Genomic DNA, 22,416 nt, shown 5'->3' with positions numbered 1-22,416 from the left:
CTCTCAAAAAAGACGTTTTGCGGTGACCACTATATCTCGGAACTGGATCATTTGAAATTAATAAACCAAACAGATTTCGTTAAAATAATGTTAAATCTAGTAATTAATCGAAGGATTAAGCAAAATAAAATTTTTTGACAAAATGGCGGTTTCTCAAAAAAAAAAAAAATCGATTCTTCACCGAAATTTCGGCCTTAAATTGTTTATAAAAAAAAAAATATTTATCGGAGAGAAAAAATCTTCCATTAATTACGAAAAAAGGACGTGTTAAAATTTGAGACTAATCGGTCTAGCCGTTTTGAGTAATGTTGGTCACCGACTTTGAAAACACCATTTTGAGAAAAACGCTCTGCCGCTCGGACCTTGTACTTCCAAGCACTCTGAATACTTGATTCTTCTAATAGAGGTCGGGTTGGTATTGGAAATATGTCACTTCAATAATTTCTTCCAGTATTAGTTCCTTGAAAAATATATGCTTTTGCTGCCACCAAAAACACATCAGTTACATATCATATACTACGACTGTATAAGGATCTGATTACTTTTTCCATCCCCAGACTTATATTTGTATGAGTTGTATGAATGTATTTATAGCTACTTTCGGTTATCCAAATAATCCAGAGTGACATATAGCGAAAACTTTCATGAATTAACAGATATATAATCACCGTCTTCGGTTTGTCAAGATTTGAAGAGCTACGATTCGACCAAACTTCTGGTAAAAATGTCATGAATTAGCATAGTTTTCTAAAGATAGAAAAGAAATTATTAAAAAACTTTAATGAAGTATCCAACTGCTTGACTAACTTTTCCACTCATATATAGATATTTTATAAGAGAGCGCAGTTCACAGAAGTAATTCGAAGACGGGTGACGCTACCTATTGATTATATTTTGAGAATTGCTCTGTACGTTTTTTATTAAATAGTGAAGTAACTGATTTATAATATAAACTTAACCACATGACGCTGAATGAAACGTATATTAAATGCATCTACTGTAAATATAAAATATAACCTTTTTAAAGTATAAAAATTGTTTAACCTTCGGACTGCTTGGCAAAGAAGTTTATATGATGAACCTAACCTAGTTTTAAAACTGCAAAATGAATAATAAAGACACATAAGAACTTCCTAAAACTTTAAAGAAAGATAAAAAAAACTAACCCAAAACGCATCGTTCGCCCGCCGCACCACGTTTAACCAGCATAAATGTTCCCGTGGCGGCGACGACGGCGGTGCGTACAACAAATGCAACAAACACGTCTGTTATTGCAATTAAAATGTCGGACGTTGAAAGAGCGCGAAACGCAACGAAGACAACAGCAAACACAGCGTCGACAACAGAAACAACCAAACAAACAACAACAACAAACAGTGAGCAACTACAATATAAGCACTCCACCTCAGCAACAACAACAGCAACACCAGGAGCAGCAGCAGCCGCAGCGGTGAAATTACAACACCAACAACTCTATCACAATCAACTTTATCATCAGCAACAACAACAGCAAATATATAGTAAACCAACAACACACTATAACTACAATAGCAGCACAACAGTTGCACAACAACAACCACAATATCAGTTGATCACCACCGCTGGTGGCGAATTTGGCAACGGTGCGGACGATAGCTCCATCTTTGGCAGCTGTTTCGGTTTCTTGCTGAAAGTACTATTCTCACCGCCCGGTTTGGTGGCGCTGGTTGTTGGCTACTCCATGCTGGGGGCTTGTATATTTCCACTACTTGAGGCGCCACAGGACATTAATACCTCGGCGGCGATTGCGAAGAGTCGAGAGGAGTGTCTGCGCGAACTGTGGATTATAACGGGTGAGTGGAATTAGAAATATTATAATTAGAGAACTTTCAAATGGGTTGCCTTTCTTATGACACTTAGTTCAAAATATACGACTCAATAAAAATCTGATAACAATTGTCATCAACATACTTCTATTTTTTACCGCTATAGCGATTTTCTTGAATATTTAATGAACCTAAATTTCAACAAGCATATTTTGAGTCTAAATATTAAAAAAAATCTAAAATGAAAATATTATGAACCGAATTTCATTGAATTGGTCGAGAAGTTTTTGATCCATAAGTGGGCGTAGCCACGCCCATTAAAAATTTAGTACACCAACTTTAGTGCAGCTCTTCTGTACCATCATTACCATGAAATTTAAGCTTTATTAGTTTATCAGATTGAAGAAAAAAATTAGTAAAGTTCGGAGCCACGCCCACTTATGGATCAAATTGACTTATATACATTTATTTATGGCTTCGTAGAATTTTTGGTTAATCAATCAGATACTTCAGTATTCATTCCCCAATTTACTTCTTTCTCCTGAGTTAGTGTTGTTCCACTTTAACAAAGTCCAAAATGTGTTTAGTTATAAAAACAATTTTCAATTACGTGGACCCAACTATCTCGCAAACGCAATGATGAATCTGGTCGAAATAAGGAGTACAATCAGAGAAGACTAGATATAAATCCTGGTCCATACATATCGATAGTGATAATCTCGCTATTTGTACTATAACACCATTTATAGAACACTAATACCAAGAAAATTTTAGGGCTTTATCGGATCTGATATAAATAATACTGGGCACCTTTTTTGCGTTGAACAAAATAAAGTCTATTGAAGTGAACTCAAATTCGATCAAAAGTGCTTCAAACTTTAGAGAGAAAATTAAAGTTCCTATTTTACTTCTAGCCACGGCTTACAAATTCCACGAATCACATAAATTAATTTACTAAAATTGTAACTTTAGTATGGCATACCACTTAGTGGCTTTTTTAAATTTAAATCCAGCAGACCAACTACACTTAATAAATTACCGAAATTTTGGTTTACCCAAGAGCCATTATGTCATTAAATTAACTAATTTGCAATTGAAACATTAAAATTTGTGTATATATATGTATTTTGTATACTGCTATGTAGCGGTAACTGTGGTGTGGCACTAAATATTTCTCTAAAACCGCAAATGCTGCATTTGCCACAAATTTTGTAATTTCGTCCAATTGAATGAGCATACTACAAAATGTACTACAAAAACCAGACGGATTTGGGCCCAACTTTCATTCAGTACACTAATGTTTGTTGAATTTTCTGCACTACAACTAAATATTATTTCACCAGCATAATGATTTCGAGGCCAGATTTCATGTTTTAAGATAAAATGTTAGCACTTCATCCTTAAAATTATCATTTCCAATGTTAAATACAAAGTGAATCCGCAATCAATGGCTCACATACAACGTACCTTAACACATTTTACCAACGTCGTTGCACACTATCGTGGTGAAACTGCATAAATTCAAATTACATTAAATAAATTACGACAAATTAAATGTTAATGTAGTTGGCAAGCTTGTGCTGGGAGTTATATTGTTTCAATTAAAAAAAAATTACTTACTAAAATATTTAAATACATTTAAAGTGTGCATAAAATAAACTAGAAATTATTTGAAAATTTCAACCCGTGGTTTTAAGTTTACTGGATAATATTTAGTGAAATTTATGACTTTTTGGCACATAATTTGTATGAAATACTTCTGTATCTAATTAAGAACAGTAACCTTCATACTCATTGAGGAATAAAAACTTCGATCAACTACTAGAGCAGTTCTTTTCTTTGTGTGTCTTTTCAATGATTAGAGATCCATAGTATATCACTTTCACCAAAATCAATCTCAACAACATCGGAGCTCAAGAACCCTCTCTTCGGAGACGTAGACAGTCTCTGCTCACAATGATAAGTTACTCCCGAATCTGTAGCTGCAGTAGTGTTAGGTTAGGTTGTCCTGGTAGGCCTGCCGGCCACGCATAGACCAGTTATGGCCCTTTACGATACCAGAATGAGGTGCTTTCAAATGTTCCCTGAGTAGTAGTCATCGTTTAGGATGCCTCCGCCTGACGTGAATTTTAGAATTTTTTAGTTCCACGAAATCCCTAACATTGTTAGGCGGATTTCATTAATTGTGGATAGAAAGCTATCATCTACATTTTTATCCGTTCCTGAACCTGATGTACTATGAATAAGAATGTGGTGGGCTTTATTTTCTATAAATCGGTCAATATGTTCGCTATCTTAAACAGAATAAAATCGTGTTCTCTAATGAAATCGCTCCCAATATTAATCCCCATATATTAAATACAAGGATTTCTGACTCCATCTTCTAGATAATACCGGAACATATCTTAGTTGGGTAAATCATATCGGTTAGTAAGGAAGATATCTATTAACATAAGACGAGTATATTACCATTATCACAACACTCTCTGATCTCAAAAAAAAAAAATAAAAATAAAATGAATCGATCTCTTTCCCTCTACATCTTATATGAAGTTTTGACCCTCTGGTTGACTTTGTAACATATACTCGAACATCCGCTAGATTGTGAGGAATCTTCAGAAAATTTTAACGAGCGTATTTAGCTAAGCTTAATTGGATATGGACCTAAACTACGTGAAATGGATCCATGCTGGTATGATGAACCCAACTAATCTTTTTTAATTAAAGCGAAAATTTGAAGATTTTAGGGTTTTGAAAAGAATTAACTAAATCAATTTAATACGATAATCAACCAGGAAATTGGGTAGAATTGATTAGTTGATGGAAATTTGAAAATAACCTCCATTACAGACGATGGCACTTATTCAAAATGCTTATGGTATGATTCAAATATATTTTCTGAAAACCATATGAAAAGTTAGGCATCAAGGATTCCATGGTGCTCTTGAAATGAGTTCACAGATTTCAAGGTTTCTCAATATTATTTCGACCAAAGTTATAGAAGGTTAACTTGAGTGAAGATGTGTATGTCCTATTGTAATACGAAATCACTTAAAGGCCTGTTCATCTAATTATTCGCCAAACAACTAGCTCTTATGGTAATATGAGTTCATATATATGTATTTAAACTATGTGCTGTTTGTCATCACTGCATTATACGAGTATGTGAAGTACATCATCGACTTGCTGAAAACGCTCTTATTGTTTACAAATCCTTCGACATATGTACTTACTTACATATGTCAGCATGTAAATATGCATTTGTAAGCAAGTTGCAGGACATTGTTGTCATATGTAAATTAAGATGCCGTCAACTGCTTTGGACAACCAAACGAGCAAGCAAGTACGCAGAAGGACATGCGAATGCCGCCACAAGGCCAGCAAAAAGGACATGCAGAATGTGCATGTTATGCACAACTAAATTATGCCATTCTAAACAGCACTCCTATTACGAGTATGCCACTGAGGCCTCCAAATCGCACTTGAGCCGAGTCCACTAAGATCGGTTGTGTAATTAATATACACACACTGTTTGCATGGATATATGAACAGGTGAAACTACTCAGCGGTGCTCAAGCAATTATGCAATTTGTGGTACACTCGTGCACATGCCATGTTGGGAACCATTTATGCAGATATGAAGTAATGCATCGGGGAATGTGTGCAGGCATGCGTGCAAGAATAAAGGGTGTTAAGGGTAAATTAGTAAGGATTAAAGTATAAATGTTAGAAAAAAATAAATACACAAATTTTTGTTGGAATGGGGAGTTCTAATGATTCATATCGCGCTCTCTCCTTAAAAAAAAAATTAGTTTCTCAAATATGTGTAAATTTTTATATCTCTTCGTAACTTCCTTTACGAATTATATCAGAATAAATATTTAATTTGAATATTTTCTTTATTTACAGAAAAACTCAACGTCTTGTACGAGCGCAATTGGTCCACGTTGGTACACGAACAGTTGCGTCGCTTTGAAGATTCGATTGTGGCAGCCACACGTCATACGAATAACAGTAGTTACAGCATCGGTATGTTTGGCGGCAGTTCAACAGCGTTGCGGCGCTATGGCAGCACTTTCGATGCGTCCACAGACGCCATGTTGGCGCCAACACATTGGAGTTTCGGCGAGGCGCTGCTCTACTCAGTCACTGTGATAACGACAATTGGTAAGTCAGAAAATACTATATGTTTTCTTCTTCTCAACAAAAATTCCTCTAGATACATACTCTATATTGATTAGTCTCATAGGCTTCAGAATTATATTAATTTGAAATAAGTCCCGTCATTGATAAGACCTTTGAGTTTATTAAAACCATAAAATATTATTAATTTTATCATTTAGTAACAAATGTACCCTTAAATTATTGCTGTATAATTAAATACAATGTATTTTTAGAAGTTTAGAGTTTCCTAGAAGGTTAAATGTCACATCAACTGTCAAAATATATGTATTTGTGTTTGAGATCTTCATTCAGTATACCTACTTTTGCAAACTACAATATAATTTTTGACTTATTCTGATAAATCTCTCTCTAGGCTTCTTAACAACCAGCTTTGTTACTGTACAGGTGATACAGGTTATATCAAGAACTAGGTCTGTTAGTGAATATTTTGTTCCATTACGTTCGATCAATGTTTTATGCAGATGAACAAACTATAACTGACCAAATCAATACGAAAACAAGTAAGGAAAGGTTAAGTTCGGTTGTGACCGAACATTTTATACTCGCAATTTATTTATTTAATATTATATAATAGGAAATTTTCCCCACATATTCGTCATATATAAAGTCGGTATAAAGTCCATTGACAGTTGGAAACCCTAATATTAGGTTAGAAGCACCGAAGACCTCATGTTCAATATATGGGGCCTTGAAAACCTATGGTCCGATTTCGACGATTTTTAGAAAGGGGCTGTCACACTATAAATGCAGTATTTATGCAAAGTTCTGTTCCGATATCTTCACTAATGCTTACTTTATTGTAAATTAAACTATTCAGGTCGACTTCAAAGTTCTGGTATATAGGAAATAAGCATTTTTATGAACCGATTTGGCCTACATATGTACAACATATCATTGGGATGCAAAATATTACAAACCAAATTTCATTAATATTGGTGGAGTAGTTTCGGAGATATTGGTTTTGACCCTTAAGGGTAAACTTTTGTATATCAATTTGGGTGGAGCCCTTCTGTACCTTTTTTATAATAAAACTTAAGGTTTCTCATGTTTTCCTTTACTGAATTAAAGCATTTTTAGTAGTTTTCAACATAACCTTTGTATGGGAGGTGGGCGTGGTTACGAGATATGTACAAAAAGCTTCGTAGGAGGCGGGGCCACGCTAAATTCTGCAAAAAAATTACATTCAAATATGCCCCTTCAAATGCGATCCTTTGTACCATTTTTTTCATTTCCATAGCTTAATTTATGGCAGTGGTTCGATTTTGCCCATCTTCGAAAGCAACCTTCGTATGGTGCCAAGAAATAAGTGTGCCAAGTTTCATCAAGATAACTTAATTTTTACTCAAGTTACAGCTTGCACAGACGTCTGACGGACGGACGGACGGACGGACAGACAGATATGCGGATTTGAACTGCACTCTTCACCCTGATCACTTTGGTATATTTAACCCTATATCTAACTCGTTTAGTTTTGGGTGTTACAAACAACCGTTATGTGAACAAAACTATAATACTCTCTTAGCAACTTTGTTGCAAGAGTATAAATATAAGGTCTTTAAGAGATAACCCAGAGATCAATAATATGTTTGCCAACGACTTTTGAATAATATTGTCGTGCTTAACAGTCCTTAGCTGGATAAAATTTTTAATCTATTCCAAACTGCATTATGTTATATAGAGATCACCGAGTGTTTTTGTACCTCGTACTTTAGTCTGGTGATATGAACAATTAGTAAATTTTTAGCTTAGTTTTCAGTTCTATGAATATTTGTCTTCATGAGTTTTTTATTGTTTTGCTGTAGACCCAGTTACTTCCCTTCGATAGGAGAGATTATTAAATACGTTGTTATATACAGTATAGCAGTTGAAAGCCTAATAGCCTTTTCGCACAGTAGTTAATTGAGCAATCAATCAAAATTAAAATTACGAAAGAAAAAACTTATTTTACAACATCAGTTATAACACAAATCGTTTTGGTGGTTGGTTTTGGTTTTTATAAAATACCAAGCAGCTGATGAAACTTCCCAACTTCTTATGAAAAGCAAAAACAAAAATATATAAACCGCTGATCATTAATCGAGTAGCCGGCAGTGCGAAAGGCAAAACCTGGTTTCTCAATTATAATCTTAATGTATTCAATTAATTTGGCTGTACGAAAAGGCTTCAAGACTACTAAATTTGTATCATTTAGACATTATTCATTTTCCAATATTAAATGAAATCTCTTTAGCCTTACAAATTTGGGATGATCGTCTATATTGTTTACTTGAGTTCTTATAAGCATTGAATCAGAAAATCGTTAGAGAAATTTTACCGATTTTGACAATCCCTTTTGTGGACGTTTCATATTAATTCCAGGACTTTTCAATGGCTCAAAGATGTTTATTTGAATTTCTTTGACCCCCAATATTTCCACAACACCATTTATACATACCGATGATAAGTACTGCCATTATTGCTTCAGAGGGTCAGTTTACGGGGCCATTTAATGATTTATCGACTCGTTTACAAATTAAAGAGCAAAGATTAAATTACTGCATACCACAAAGTAAATGAAAACAATAACAAGTACTCGTATATATAAACCAATATATTTACATAAGAGCCTGCATAAAAAGTGCAGAGTTGCCACAGGGCCGCAATACAGCCAGAGGGGGAGCTAGAAATAACTGAATACAGTCATGAAGCTAAAAGCTCACACCACACATACATACATATATTTCCATTTTGTTTGTATGTAGGTAGCAACTCCAGAGGGCATTTTGCATGAACACTGCAAGCTGCGATTTTATGCGTAAACGCATTTTTTCTTCAACACTCAGGGATATCATATATCGTATATTACATATGTGTGCCCTGTTGTTGCTTTATTTGCTGTAGTGCGCCAAGGTTATGCAATGTATGCCATACACGCCACAGTAATCAGTAATGGAAGGGTTAAAGCATAAATTGCCATCTACACAACGAGTGGCAATGGAGCGCAGCTGCCGAGAATAGCCGCCAACATGTTGAATTTTGCGGCAATGCGGTGGCACCCACAGTGACCTCCCTCAGCCCGCAGTACACAACTGCAGAATTGCAGTATAATTGAAGATAAACATTTGTCTTTTGTTGTGTTTGCCGACAGGCGCTGCCATTCAGAGGCAATTCCCATATGCAACTCTGTATTCATGTGTGTGTAAATGTAAATTTACTATTGTATCTGTATGTATGCGTATAGAGGTGCAGCTGAATGCATTCATTTATGTTATAAAGCATATGTAGGTGTGCGCATTTATTTGCATTCATGTGCTTTTGACCGCAGACAAGCAAGCGAAATCAAGTGACTATATGAATACAACATACTGGCCTCATCATTCACCTCAGTAACCTTCAACGTGTGCACACAGCTTTATTTGCTTGTTTGTTTAGACGCACTAACTCAGATAAATACATACATATATAGTTGCAAACTTATATTTGTGTTTAGTTGAGTGGTAAGGTGTGACCAATGAACCTGTAACTAGGACAACTTAGCGATATCAGAAACTCGCGATCAGGAGCGAGGTTAAATATAAAACCGTACATACAATTTCATTAAAAAAATATAAATTCTATAAAACAAGCTTTTTAAGCTAAAAAAATGGAAAGTTATCGATACTTGCTAAAATCGAAGCTTATAATTATCGATATCAGAAATGTATCTATATTATAATATTTAATATAGTTGTTTAAAAACTCTTCAAAACCCTATTGCCCTAATATTACTTTCCATTATTGGATATAAAAAAGTATTATTAGAACGACTAGGATTTTTATCGATATCGCTAATTTATCGATAATAAATATATAATTAAAAATAATATTAGATTGTTAAATTATCCCTTACGCTTTTTTGCTCTCTATTCAATGTTTCGTTCGATAATCTGTTTCCATCTAGGCGGCAACTTCATAATACCACTCTCGTAGAACACCACCATAATCGTCTGGCCAAATGGGCGCAGCTCATAGTGGATGATTCAATTCCAATCCCACCAAACACACAGCAAAACCTTCTTGGACGCAAATTCCGGCTTGGCCACTGTTTGGGACGATTCATCGGCCTTCGACCACGACCGTTTTCGCTTGATATTGTCGTATGTGATCCATTTTTCGTCGCCAGTCACCATCCGCTTCAAAAATGGGTCGAGTTCGTTCCGTTTCAGCAACATATCGCAGGCGTTGATTCGGTCCAGTAGGTTTTTTGTGGCAAAAAACAAAAATAGTTTCTTCAAATCTCCATATCTTTACTTCCTATTTACGGATATGAAATCGCATCCAATAAACGAAAAATATCGAAAAATATCGATAACTATCAATATTAGATCAAATATACACATAATATTTATCGATAGCAACTATTTATGGATAATAATAAAATAATAAGGATCTATTTCGCGGTAACCTTTAAAAAATTGTTAAATAGACTAATCAACTTTTTCAATAGCGATCAATTTTGGTTTTTTGGTTTATAATGCTCATTTTAATTTCTTCACACCTTTATCTCTCTAATATTATTGAATTGCGCTGATCAAAAATAAAATATAATGTCTTTAGTAGAGCGTAATTTACTAAATAATATCTAATTAGTTGAGTAAACCGTGCACAGCTGATATCAAACAGACAAAGTATTAATTAATTCCATTTAACCCTTAGTCTTCCTCGAGCAGGTGGCGCTGTTAATGCCGAGTTTCGTACAATAACAAAAGATTGTAAGCCACTGCTAAGCTTGTTGAAGCCTCGTTGAGCCACTAATATTAATCAAGTATCACATCGATACTTAAATATTTCAACCTAGTGATTTGCAAAAGCTTACCTTATTTTGAATGAAATTAGTGGAGGATTTAAATTATAAGTTCAATAAACACACCAACAGACAGAACAGTGATACACAAAACACTGATATTTTTAATTAATTAATTCAATTAAATATGATTTAAATACTGGACTTTTATATGAAAGACGACACTGCGGGCTTCATGCCAGAAACTTAAATACTACACTTTATCTGACATCACGTTAACCCATAAATGCAAGCCAACTTAACCCCTTAAAGTATAAACAAACCTAACCTAATGTAAGTTCTCACAATTTAAGAGGGGAGCCTGCTTTAGAGGCTTCAAAAAATCTATATTTTCAAGTATTTTTTTGGAAAGGAAAGAAATGTCTGATTGAAATGAAACTTTTCATTCATTCACTATATGTTTACTTTTTTTTCCTATTTTGCCCGCCAATTTGAAAAAATCATAAAAATGGAAATCTTCAAAGTTTTCGTTCAGCGATTCCTGCTCCATATAACTGTTCTTCGGACTCTTCAAAAAATTGGTTTTCGGCAAATTGCTCGATTCGTCGGGCTGTTCTGTTTCATTATAATATACATAATAGACCAAGGGGTGGAGCAAGCTGGCTCCAGGCGGTCCGGCCACTCGCAAACCTATACCTGCTCGACGCTTGCTCACTATTTTGTCTGTATCTCCGGAAATAATCCGAATTTTGTTCCGAAATTTTGGAGACATATTCTTGGATAGTTTAGGAAGTGATTTACGCAAAAAAAATATTTTTGAAGCCTCTAAAGCAGGCTCCCCTCTAAAAGTCGTGACATCTCAGTAAGTAATAATGTAATAAAAAAAAAATGACTGGATAAGGAAGCGAAGCGTATGGGTCTGGTGGTGAACGAGGACAAGACGAAATATCTCCTGTCATCAAACAAACAGTCAGCGCATTCGCGTCTTGGTTCCCACGTCACTGTTGACAGTCATAACTTTAAAGTTGTAGATAATTTCGTCTACCTGGGAACCATCATTAACAGCAATAACAATGTCAGCCTGGAAATCCAACGCAGAATCACTCTTGCCAACATGTGCTACTATGGACTACGTAGGCAATGGAAAAGTAAAGTCCTCTCTCGACGAACAAAAACCAAACTCTACAAGTCCCTCTTCATTCCCGTCCTACTTTACGGTGCAGAAGCGTGGACGATGTCAACATCCGATGAGACGGCACTAGGAGTTTTCGAGAGCAAGATTTTGCGGAAGATTTATGGTCCCTTAAACATTGGCAACGGCGAATACCGCAGACGATGGAACAATGAGCTGTATGTGTTATTCGACGACATAGACATAGTCCAGCGAATAAAAAAACAGCGGCTACGCTGGCTAGGTCATGTTGTTCGAATGAATGAAAGTGCTCCAGCTCTGAAAGTATTCGATGCTGTACCCGCTGGTGGAAGCTGAGGAAGAGGGAGACCTCCACTCCGATGGAACGACCAGGTGGAGAGGGACCTGGCTTCGCTTGGTATAACCAATTGGCGCCAAACTGCCAGAAGGAGGGATACGTGGCGCGCTGTTTTGGACTCGGCTATAACCGCGTAAGCGGTGTCTACGCCAGTCAAGAAGAAGAAGAATAAAAATATAAACAAACTGTACCTCTCGTTACCGTTCAAAATGTAAACAAAACTTGAAAGTAGACAAACTTTTCGCCACGAGACTCTCTAATAAGTAAGTTTGGCCAGTGTTTGTTTATATTTTGGTCGGGGTCAATGACCTTTGGTCAGGGTTTGTTTACATTTTTGTCGGGGTCAATGACCCTTGGCCATATGCCATATGAGGCCAATTTGATTTATATTTTGAAAAGTCACGTAAATCCATACTTCTTTACTCGTATATTTCAAGTTCAATATAATTTTGAGGGTTTCGTGAAAAGAAGTTAATTTATATATCGAGGGGAATGTTCGGTCAAGTTTGTTTACATTTAGGGAAGTCTCGCGAGATTATTTTTTTTTTTTAATTTGGGAAGGTAACGAGCGAACCGGTTAATTTACTTTTTGAGGGTTCCGTCATGTTTATTTACTAATGTATAATAATTATGATTTTTATTACGAATATTTATTTATCAAATACCTCGCTTATTGCATTATATTGTACATCTTATTAAAATCGAGTTGATATATTATCGCAATTTTTTGTCCATAGCAGGAGATGGCCTAGTTCGACTCCCAATATAACCAACATCGTAATCCATTATATTTTTACTGAGGAAATATGTTGTTTGAGATATTAAGTGGTTTATTTTCAATTATTGAACTGAAGATATATTTCAGACTTCTTTCCTTAGTGGATTAAATTCAATGTCCACTAGCGCTCTGTGAGATTACAAAGTATCAATAACAAACACCACTAGTACCACCCATGAAACACAATTTAACGTTGTAACTCAATACATAATTTCCTCAGCTTCATTTCGGTTTATAGATAATCAAACACAATAACTCATCAGCAATTCACCAGCACAAATAATCGCCGGCAGCTAACAACATACATATTAAAATAAGCCGATATTTGTGCACAAAAATATATAAAACTTTGTAGTCATTGCTGACTTGAGGCTCATGCTGCTCAGCAGGTCCTCACATATCAACCAGCAATCGAGTATTGCAATAGCAGCATTTTTAATGGAAACCACAAGCAATTGTTTCAATATGCGTACTTCGCTCAATCTCAATCTCAACCTAATCGCCTAGCAATCTCAACCTAATGGCACAGCGTCTACCCACTGCTACAGTATTGACCACAACATTTACTCAAACTGATTCCCAATCGAACTGCCTGACGCCTGCTGTTTGTCGAGTATTTCAATTGAAGTAAACACTAGCAGGCATGCCAGATTGTGGTTATAAATATGAATGTGCCACAAAATGCCGTCGATGGAGCAAACAGGAGACTTCAATGTGGCTGACCGCAACTTCCAATACAGCTACTTACTTCCTGCTGGTACTAAGCCATTACTTCCTGCCCACACAAAGACATAGATACTCTCTACTTTGGTTCTGGTTATTGCCCCAACAGCTGGCCAGCGCCTGCAGCTGGTTCCAATAAAATGTTTGCTTCTGCTTTGCTTTGCTTCCGCTCTTGCTTCGAAGGCAGCTTGTGTCCACTCCACTGTTTGGTACTTCTCGGCTACTTATTGCTATTTGATGATTTGGTCCAAATATGATTCGTGTTACAAGAATGTAAATGTTTGTACTTCCTTGCTGTTGTTGCTGTGTGAAAGGAAGCGTTTAATTTTATTGTTTGCTTGAGCTGAGATAGCCGGAGGGTTACGAGAGAGACCGAAACAATATGACATCGTGGCATACTGCGCAGGAAAATATATGTATGTCGGAAAAAATAAGATCAAAATAAAGAGAAAATAAAACGAAGTATTGAAGTTTAAGGATATTTATTATTATTGAAAAATATTTATTTGTTTGAGTTTAAAAACTTATATGACATTTTCTAATTATTTTTCTTTCTCTAAATTTATATATTTATACAATTTTGCATCCTGTGAAGAAGGAACAGAGATCCAGAAACTTATTAACATATATTTTAATAATTTTTCTAATATTAAGTCTTTTTAGTTCTATGTCAGCCTCCAAATTCAAGTCGAAATTCAGAACACGATATCTCCTAAACTTTTAAAGCATGAAAAAATGCTCTTCGAAAAAGTTATCCATATTTTTCTCTCTCTAATGGATAGGATCTTATCGGATCTTCATAGAGATCTAACCGATCCTGAGAATCTCTCGATGAATCTAGACGATTCTTCTCAGTAATTACTACTGTAGTGCCCAGATTTAATATTTCTACCGAAGAGCTCAAAGTTGAAGTCAGCTGAAGATTTAGAGCACCTTCTCTCAGCTCTCTGCAATATTCTTAATATTCTCTCTTCTATTGTTCTTGGGGTTTGATTAGTAAATTTGGCAGTAGAATAAACGGGACTATGACCTCAATGCCACCATTATAAGGTTCGTGAAGAATTCAACAGAAAAACATCAATTCGGAACATCACTTTATAGACGATCTTATTAAGATCTCGACTCTCGCACTGCTTTCCATTGTTTCCATTTCAATTATATCTTCAAATTTCTAGGTATTTTATTTCTATCAGTCGTAGTAATAGTACTGCAGAAGCTTAAACAATTTCCACTCACAAACTGTTTAACATTTTCCCTCTCTCCCTCTCTCCCTACTTCAACTAGGTCATGGCAGCTTAACGCCACGCACTGCCGCTGGTAAAATCGCCACCATTCTGTATGCCCTAATCGGTGTGCCGCTCATGTTGATGTGCCTCTCCAGTTTGGGTGCGCTGCTGGCGGAGGCGTTACAATGTACCTATGCGCGTATCTGCTGTCGGCTAACGCGTCATCAGCACCACCATACACATCATCAGCACAGCCACCATCACAATCATCACCACCAGCACCAGCAACAGCAGCACAAACATGAGAAGTGCCACAGTGAGAAGGAGAAACAGCCGCCGCCGCATGATCTCTATCAACAGCAAACGCATCACCTGCAAGTGACCGGCGAGAAGAGTGGGCATTTGCTCGAGGCGTCAGCTGGTTCAATGGGCGTGAGCGGTGGCGCTAGTAAATATGCGAGGCGTTGCAGTGCTGACAGTTTGGACAATGATGTGCTCCTGAAGCGTGGACTGAGCGGTTGTCAGCAGGAAAAGGGACAAGAGGTGAGTGGGGAAGAAAATATTTTTGTTAAACTCAAAATGTTAAACTAGATTTGGTAGAAAAAAATATAAATAATGTGTTTACTCGAAAAACTATACAAAATTAAAGCATTATGCTGTCATTAGCTTTGTGGTTGTATCAGTTCTGAGAAATTATGGAACTATTTTTTTAAATTCTGCCATATCTCTTTAAAATGAATACACACGTCATTAATTCTCAGAAAGGTTAATAAAAATGTCTACATTATTAAATTTGAATTATTAAATGCTTACTCATAGATATAATTATAACCTCCGTATCAATAATTCCTTAGTATAAAAGCCCCATTTCGATACAGAAGACCCACAAAAGCAAAAATAATGAATATATGTTGACGCTAACGACAAATCAAAAAAAAAAAAAAAAAAAAAAAAAAAAAAAAAAAAAATATAGAAACGAGAAAGAAAAAAGGAAACGAGAACAAAAACAAAAGATAATGAATAAATAATGTTGTCGCATGAGAGAAAGGAAAAAAATCATTAACTTCCGAATGGCAGGAGGAGCAAGCAGAGGCAGCGGCAAATATTTATGTGTTTAATGCCGCTGGCAAATATTGCCATATTAATGAAATGCGAAAATTAGAAGACAAGTGGATAAGCAAAAAAAAAAAAAACCAAAAACAAAAACAAGAAAAAATAGGAAATGAATAAAAAAGATATAATAAGTTATTAGAAGGAGGGTGTAATCGGGTGGATTAGAGGCTGACAAGTAGCAGGGAGTTATGACTACCGAATATGTGTGTAAAGATATGAGTCAGTGTCGGAGTCTCATAACATCGTTAAATCGCCATAATGAGACCCAAAGGGATCGTTTGGGAGTATGAAGGCAAAATGGGGGATTGATTAAGAGCTTTGTTGAGGAAGTGTGTAGAAGAAAATTGTGCAAAAAAAAATCGTATGAAAGTAGGAAAAGGAAATGTGGGACATAATAAAGGAATGATGAGAAAAATTACTTAATTTTCGGCATGTAAACACGAATGCTAGGCGTCTGCTATGCCATATATATGAACATGAATATGTATGTTTGTATGCACATCCAATGATAATAGGCAATAAAGTCTGCCGTTGGCTTATTGTTTTCCATTTTCGCCCTTTTGTTTACGATCGAGTTTATTAATTTTGCATTATGGCGAAATGTTGGCGGCGCCAGTTGGGGGGCAAGTAACAAATTTTTATGTTAGATGCGAAAAATATGCTGAAACACGCACCCCAATGCCAGACAGAAATATTTTTTTTTTGGGTATGTAAGTATTTATGCATAAACCTATTGGAGTAAGAACATAAATTTGTGTATTTAAGGAGGAGTAGATATTAAGGGTTGTCTACAAGTCAAATATTAGTATGCTAATCAATTAAGTACACGTAGAGGCGGCGCGGAAAATACTTTGTATATTATTATATATAGATATGTAAAGAGTCGTATATAATTTATATGATTTAAATTATGAATACAGAAGTTAATATAAATTTGAATACCTCATACAAATATTTATATGTGCATGAACTTTTTGAAAAAAAAATAAAAGATTACAAAATTACAAAATATTTCTGGGTATGCAGGTTTGTTATTGTTAATATATACGATATATAAAACAAAAAATTAACAAATTGCAATTTGTTTTAAACTATAAAAGAGAATTTAAGTTTAGGCTAATAGTAAATATTTATATGTGCATTTTACTATTTTTACCAGTAAATCCTATACATTGAAGTTTAACTGAAAGAAATGTTTATTTTAATATTCCGTAGCATTGTTCTTATATTTTAAAACTAAATTAAGCCGCTTAATCATAGAATTAACTAATGATTGAAGAATACTTATGTAAATATTTGGCAATTCTTGCCTTATGACTAATTGAAGGTGACATAGTGTCTCAAACTACTTTCCGTTTTGGAAAACCGGAGCTAGGAGGATCCCCCAGAGATCCACAAAAGGATGTAGGTTCAAACTCAATGTGCACATTGTAATACCGGAATTTTCCGGTCGCTAAAGATGTTCTTCGTGTGGATTGAAACGTTAACCTGCTGATATGTCCTGTTACAGGCCATAAATATTACCTGCAAATTTTACCAACTCCTTGTCCAAGAGATCTACATAAATACTAGCATTCATTTGAGTGGATATAAAGCATGTAAATATCTTTCCTGAATGCAGCCTATGAGACCAAGGTACCGCTTCCAAAACATCGCTTGTAGCAGGATCGTCGTTCCAGATGCGAATCTCTCCAATATTTATTGCAATGACCTGGGCCGACCAAATTTAATTTGTTTTCGTCACAAAAGACTATATTCTATCACTCATAGGCCCCAGAATTGATATTTATTTGCAAACGCCAAATGTGCTTTATAGTGACTTTCTTTAGCGTTGGTTTAGGTACCATGGAAGTGTGTTTGAGAAACTGATTTTTATGTATAATTGGATAAATTATATTTATTGCGATTTTTTGTCTTAACTAGGTCCATATTTGACCGCTGCTTATCAATTCCGCCACTGCTAGTCGTCGAATCATCCTTGCGCACCGCTCATCAATGTTGTTTTTCGTCCGCTGCGTCGCACTATACCATAATTAGTGGGGTTTTTAAGAAATTTTGATAAACATTCTCGATGTCGCTTTGGTCTAGACGCATTTTGGAGCCGCTTCCATGCATTCCTATGATTACTCCTTTTTCCTCGGCTGATAAACTAGTACCCCGAGGACTTTTAGACTTAAAGTTAAATAAATGTAATAACATTTTTAATAATTCATTAAGTCAATACATCTACAATAAGTTTGCAAACAAATTTTAACGAAAAGAAGATTTTGCTGCGACACTATCAGCAAGCTAAACTGATTTTGCACATATAAATATTTACTATGCAGTACCCAATTCACAAATGCATTCTTAATATAACGGTACAACGAACAAGAAAAGTATGAACGAATTTTCGATGCATAGTAACGGGAACATATCAACCTTTTATTCTACATTTACCGAAATTCAAAAAATAAGATTAAACAAGAAATATAAACAAAAACAAAAATGCACGTATAAATATTTGTATGAGTACGAGTATGAGTTTGGATTTGAATCATATTATGAGTGAATCAAAAAATGAAAATGAGTATGAGTTTGAATATGATTATGAGTATAAGTATGTATAAATCTGCAACAAAATAAATATGAGTGAATCGAAGTATTAATAGTATAAGTATGAATATGAGTATGGAAATGAATATGAATGTGAATTTGAGTATGAATATTAATATGAATACGAATATGGGTATAAATATAAATATGAGTATAAGAAAAATCATGAGCTACTATCTAAGCTTATTATTCGAACAATCTATATGTATGTAGATTCGGAATTGTGACTAATTAACTCCCTTATACAGTTATAAACAACCGTTATATTTACATAACTATCTTCTGCTAGTCAAAATAAGGCCCTGATAATTCCATAGACATTATTTAATGCAAGAAATATACAATTCAAACCACTTAAATACACAGGAAACTGCCATTGAAACGCCCTTTATTTGTTTAACCATTTCATCTGCATAATTATGACATTTTTACACTGGGCGTAGACACTACAATTTAAAATATGTGTTCCACTTTAATTGCCTATTTACATTCGCCACAAAACATAGGACATTCCACGCAAGCCAGGCACGCACATACAGACCCATGCCACACTCTGAAGTAGAACCTGAAATTTGATACATGTGTATGTATGGAAGCATATGCAGCTTAAACTTCAATTGAGAGGCGAAAGTTCAGCATTCCTGTCACATACACAGCCATATGCATTTCATGCCGTTTATGCCACTTAACATATTGCACTCACTTAAGCGGTTGAGCTGCACCATATTTACACCACACAGGCACACATGCGTGCTCTTATTACCTTCATCGCCGTGTGGCAAGTTGCAATTTCTTATTGTAATTTTATTACCTTGACGCGCGCACCGTGTGGCGTTCGCAAATTGCGCAACTACTTATGGCAGTTGGCTGTGCTGGCCGCAACAAGTGCAACAATACGCCATATAAACGGGATACTTTTCCTTTTGTGTATGCTTGGCATGCGGCAAAAATGTGGCATGCCACAAATTATTACTTATGACTACCTATGGCTATAGCTCCTTACGGCACTGGTTGATGGAGTTATTTTCAGTGATTTTTTGTGGACAGCCGTTTCTCAAGCGCTAAACACACACATTTACTCATACTAACACTCCTTTGGCATTGTTCTAGTGTCGAACATTTACCTGTTTTGCGACTTTCTCTCCATACCGTTGGCTTTCTTCGCGTTTTATGGCGTGCTAATATTTCGCAACTCGTAAAACTTCAACTCAAAATTTCAACCGTCAGCGCCGTCTTCATACTGCACTCCCTCCATCTCTCTCCTTCTGTCTCGGAGTTAGCTTGTCAAGCTCTACTCTTCTCAAGTTATAATTAACTGTAATTGAATTATATACCTGTATAATTGCTGGGCGATTTCGACTTGCTGCTGTTTACAGCCAATTGTTGAAAGCTTAATGGCATATAATTGTTACTTAACGTCCAGCAATTAAAATGTTTTTTTTGACGGAGTCTACTAACTGGTGGTTTCAATGATATATACTAAAATTAATTATTGTTATGTGCTCTTATGAGTAAAATGTTTCTTTGAAATATAAGAAACCTTGGGATATATACATAAAAGAGTACTTTTATAGTTATAGAAAGTTTTAGGGAAAAGTATTGACTTTGGAACAGAACTATGGTCCTATTTGGCGGACTGTCTTGGCTATCCTATATTAGAATTGAAGACCCATATAAAAGTTTTGGCAAGTTGTGTTGTAAATAGTTCTTGTTTATTTGAGTAGCATTGCTAACTAATTTCAAAGATTCAATTACCGAATATGCCAATATTTACTAAGATATGGAGGTGATCCATTGGGAGAGCTTGAAACACTAGGGTAGGTTAAGTGGTTGTCAAACGACCCATCTATGCCTTTGGGAGGCCCATTGTATACACTATAGATTTACCTTTGAACCACCCTGTGGCCTTAATAAAGTGAAAAAGTTATTACAATTTGATATGAGCAAATTTCTTCCTCTTCATCTTCTTGGCAGCTCCTGCAGTAATCATTAAAAGGTAACCCCAGTCTGCTAGCGTGTTTACCATTCAGACAGGGTCCCGTTAACACCCCTACAAGAGTTTTTGTGTCATTCCTCTTAAATTTCAATAAGCGGCATGTACGGCTCTTATTCCACTCAGGTCAGGTTGTCTACTAAACTTGAAACTGCTTCAAACACTAACATTGTTTTATATTCTGTTGTTGTGGTCGCGACAGAAAAAAAAATTCCCCAAATAATTTTGAATAATACAGCCGAGTTAACCGAGCTTAGTAGAATTAAAATCCAGGTCTGTTTTGTTTACTTTAACGTAAGGTTCCTATTTTCATTCAACAGAAGTAATTTTGGGACGTTTCTGCATTTGTTGGGATATTGCTTTATGGTCCAATGGGGCACTATTTTGACGACTAAATAATACTCAAAAGCAATCGACTCCCTCACCCACTGTCCGTAAAGACTTGGGGATCCCTGTTACCGCTAATGAGGCTCTGTCAATCGAGGACACAAAAGTGAACCTATGCTCCTAGCGGGGGTAACAAGAACTAATATACATATATATAGTGGTTAGTAAATCCCTTTAAGGTGAGGGTCAGTGGTCAGCATTTCTTGGATTTCGGTATAAAGATATTCATACATGGAGATATGCAACAGAGAGAAATATGGTAGTTGATAAAAATTGTAGACTTACAATTAAAAATAGCTTAGCAGGAGGACAGCAATCGCACAATATACCTAATTTAAATAGGCACAATTTTAGTCCTGACTATCATATTTCTAATTAAACTTTTCTAATTAAACTCCTGTCTTTCAAGGATGAATGAAGAATGTTTTCCGTATATTATTATATTTTATAATCTTGTATGATGGACTGATCAAATACTTATGTTCATAAATATTCGTAACTCACAATAATTTAAATGTTTTTCCTTTCTCTATTTTTTTTGAGTAGGGTAGATCTTAGAGGCTAGTACATAGTTCTATACAAAAAAATACCCACAGTTCCTCAGAGCGTTATAGAAACAATGGATTTTCATTAGGGTACAACGTTTTTACCGACCCAAAGTTTTCAATTAAAGTGCGAGATAGTGAGCTTTACGCACTCATTAAAGAGCTTTAAAATGTTGTGTCGTCAAAACGGGTTGTTTTATTTTCTTCGGAACTTAAACTGAATTGTTTAACAATGATAACCAGAATTTATGCTGTGAGAGCTCTAAGATATAATGTGTTTACTTATTTTTCAACAAATTTGAGGAAGACTTGAATTAAGCAAATGCAGTGACCCTGAAGACCTTAAGAATTTAAGTGAGTTGGAATGATATGACCTTTACATATTATGACTCACAAAATCTTTATACAGTAAAGCCTGTCTAAGCTGGACACCTGCGGTTCAGAATTTACTATGTTACTCTATTATGTTGGTACAGAACTTTTTGTCCAAGTTACGCGAGTGTCCAAATTATAAGAGTGTACTATTTTGCAGGTTTTACTGTACTTGATAAAAATTTGCAATAAATAATATGGAAATATTCTTATGACCACAATATAACCACCCCTATTAATACTTTGACTTATTGTTTTTATATTTTATGGCCAGAAAATAACATTTGAGATTTTAAAAATTCCTTCCTAATTATAATTTCATATTCCATAATTAATAACATTAGTTTTCATAGTTTCCCAAGCTAATAAACTTCCGAAAAAACACACATTAATTATTTTAAACTTCCAAATTAAAAATGAGATGAGAAATAAAACCAGCAAA

At 35.3% G+C, this 22,416-nt stretch overlaps 1 protein-coding gene across 1 annotated transcript in view; it reads left to right on the top strand.

The window, feature by feature from the left end:
• Nucleotides 1-946: 946 nt before the first annotated feature.
• The window catches only part of LOC105215132 (AF4/FMR2 family member lilli), a 63,678-nt gene continuing 42,208 nt past the window's right edge, over nucleotides 947-22,416 (top strand). Inside the window, exons 1-3 of the mRNA XM_054234313.1 lie at nucleotides 947-1,832; nucleotides 5,715-5,972; nucleotides 15,028-15,512. Of these exons, the coding sequence (XP_054090288.1) occupies nucleotides 1,283-1,832; nucleotides 5,715-5,972; nucleotides 15,028-15,512 (1,293 nt within the window). The 5' untranslated portion in view covers nucleotides 947-1,282. The remainder of the gene's footprint in view (nucleotides 1,833-5,714; nucleotides 5,973-15,027; nucleotides 15,513-22,416) is intronic.

This window comes from Zeugodacus cucurbitae, chromosome 6 (genome assembly GCF_028554725.1).
Source record: "Zeugodacus cucurbitae isolate PBARC_wt_2022May chromosome 6, idZeuCucr1.2, whole genome shotgun sequence".
Taxonomy (NCBI): Eukaryota; Metazoa; Arthropoda; class Insecta; order Diptera; family Tephritidae; genus Zeugodacus; species Zeugodacus cucurbitae.
The sequence above is the reverse complement of the archived record's forward strand: the minus strand, read 5'-3'. Positions and strand labels throughout refer to the sequence as shown.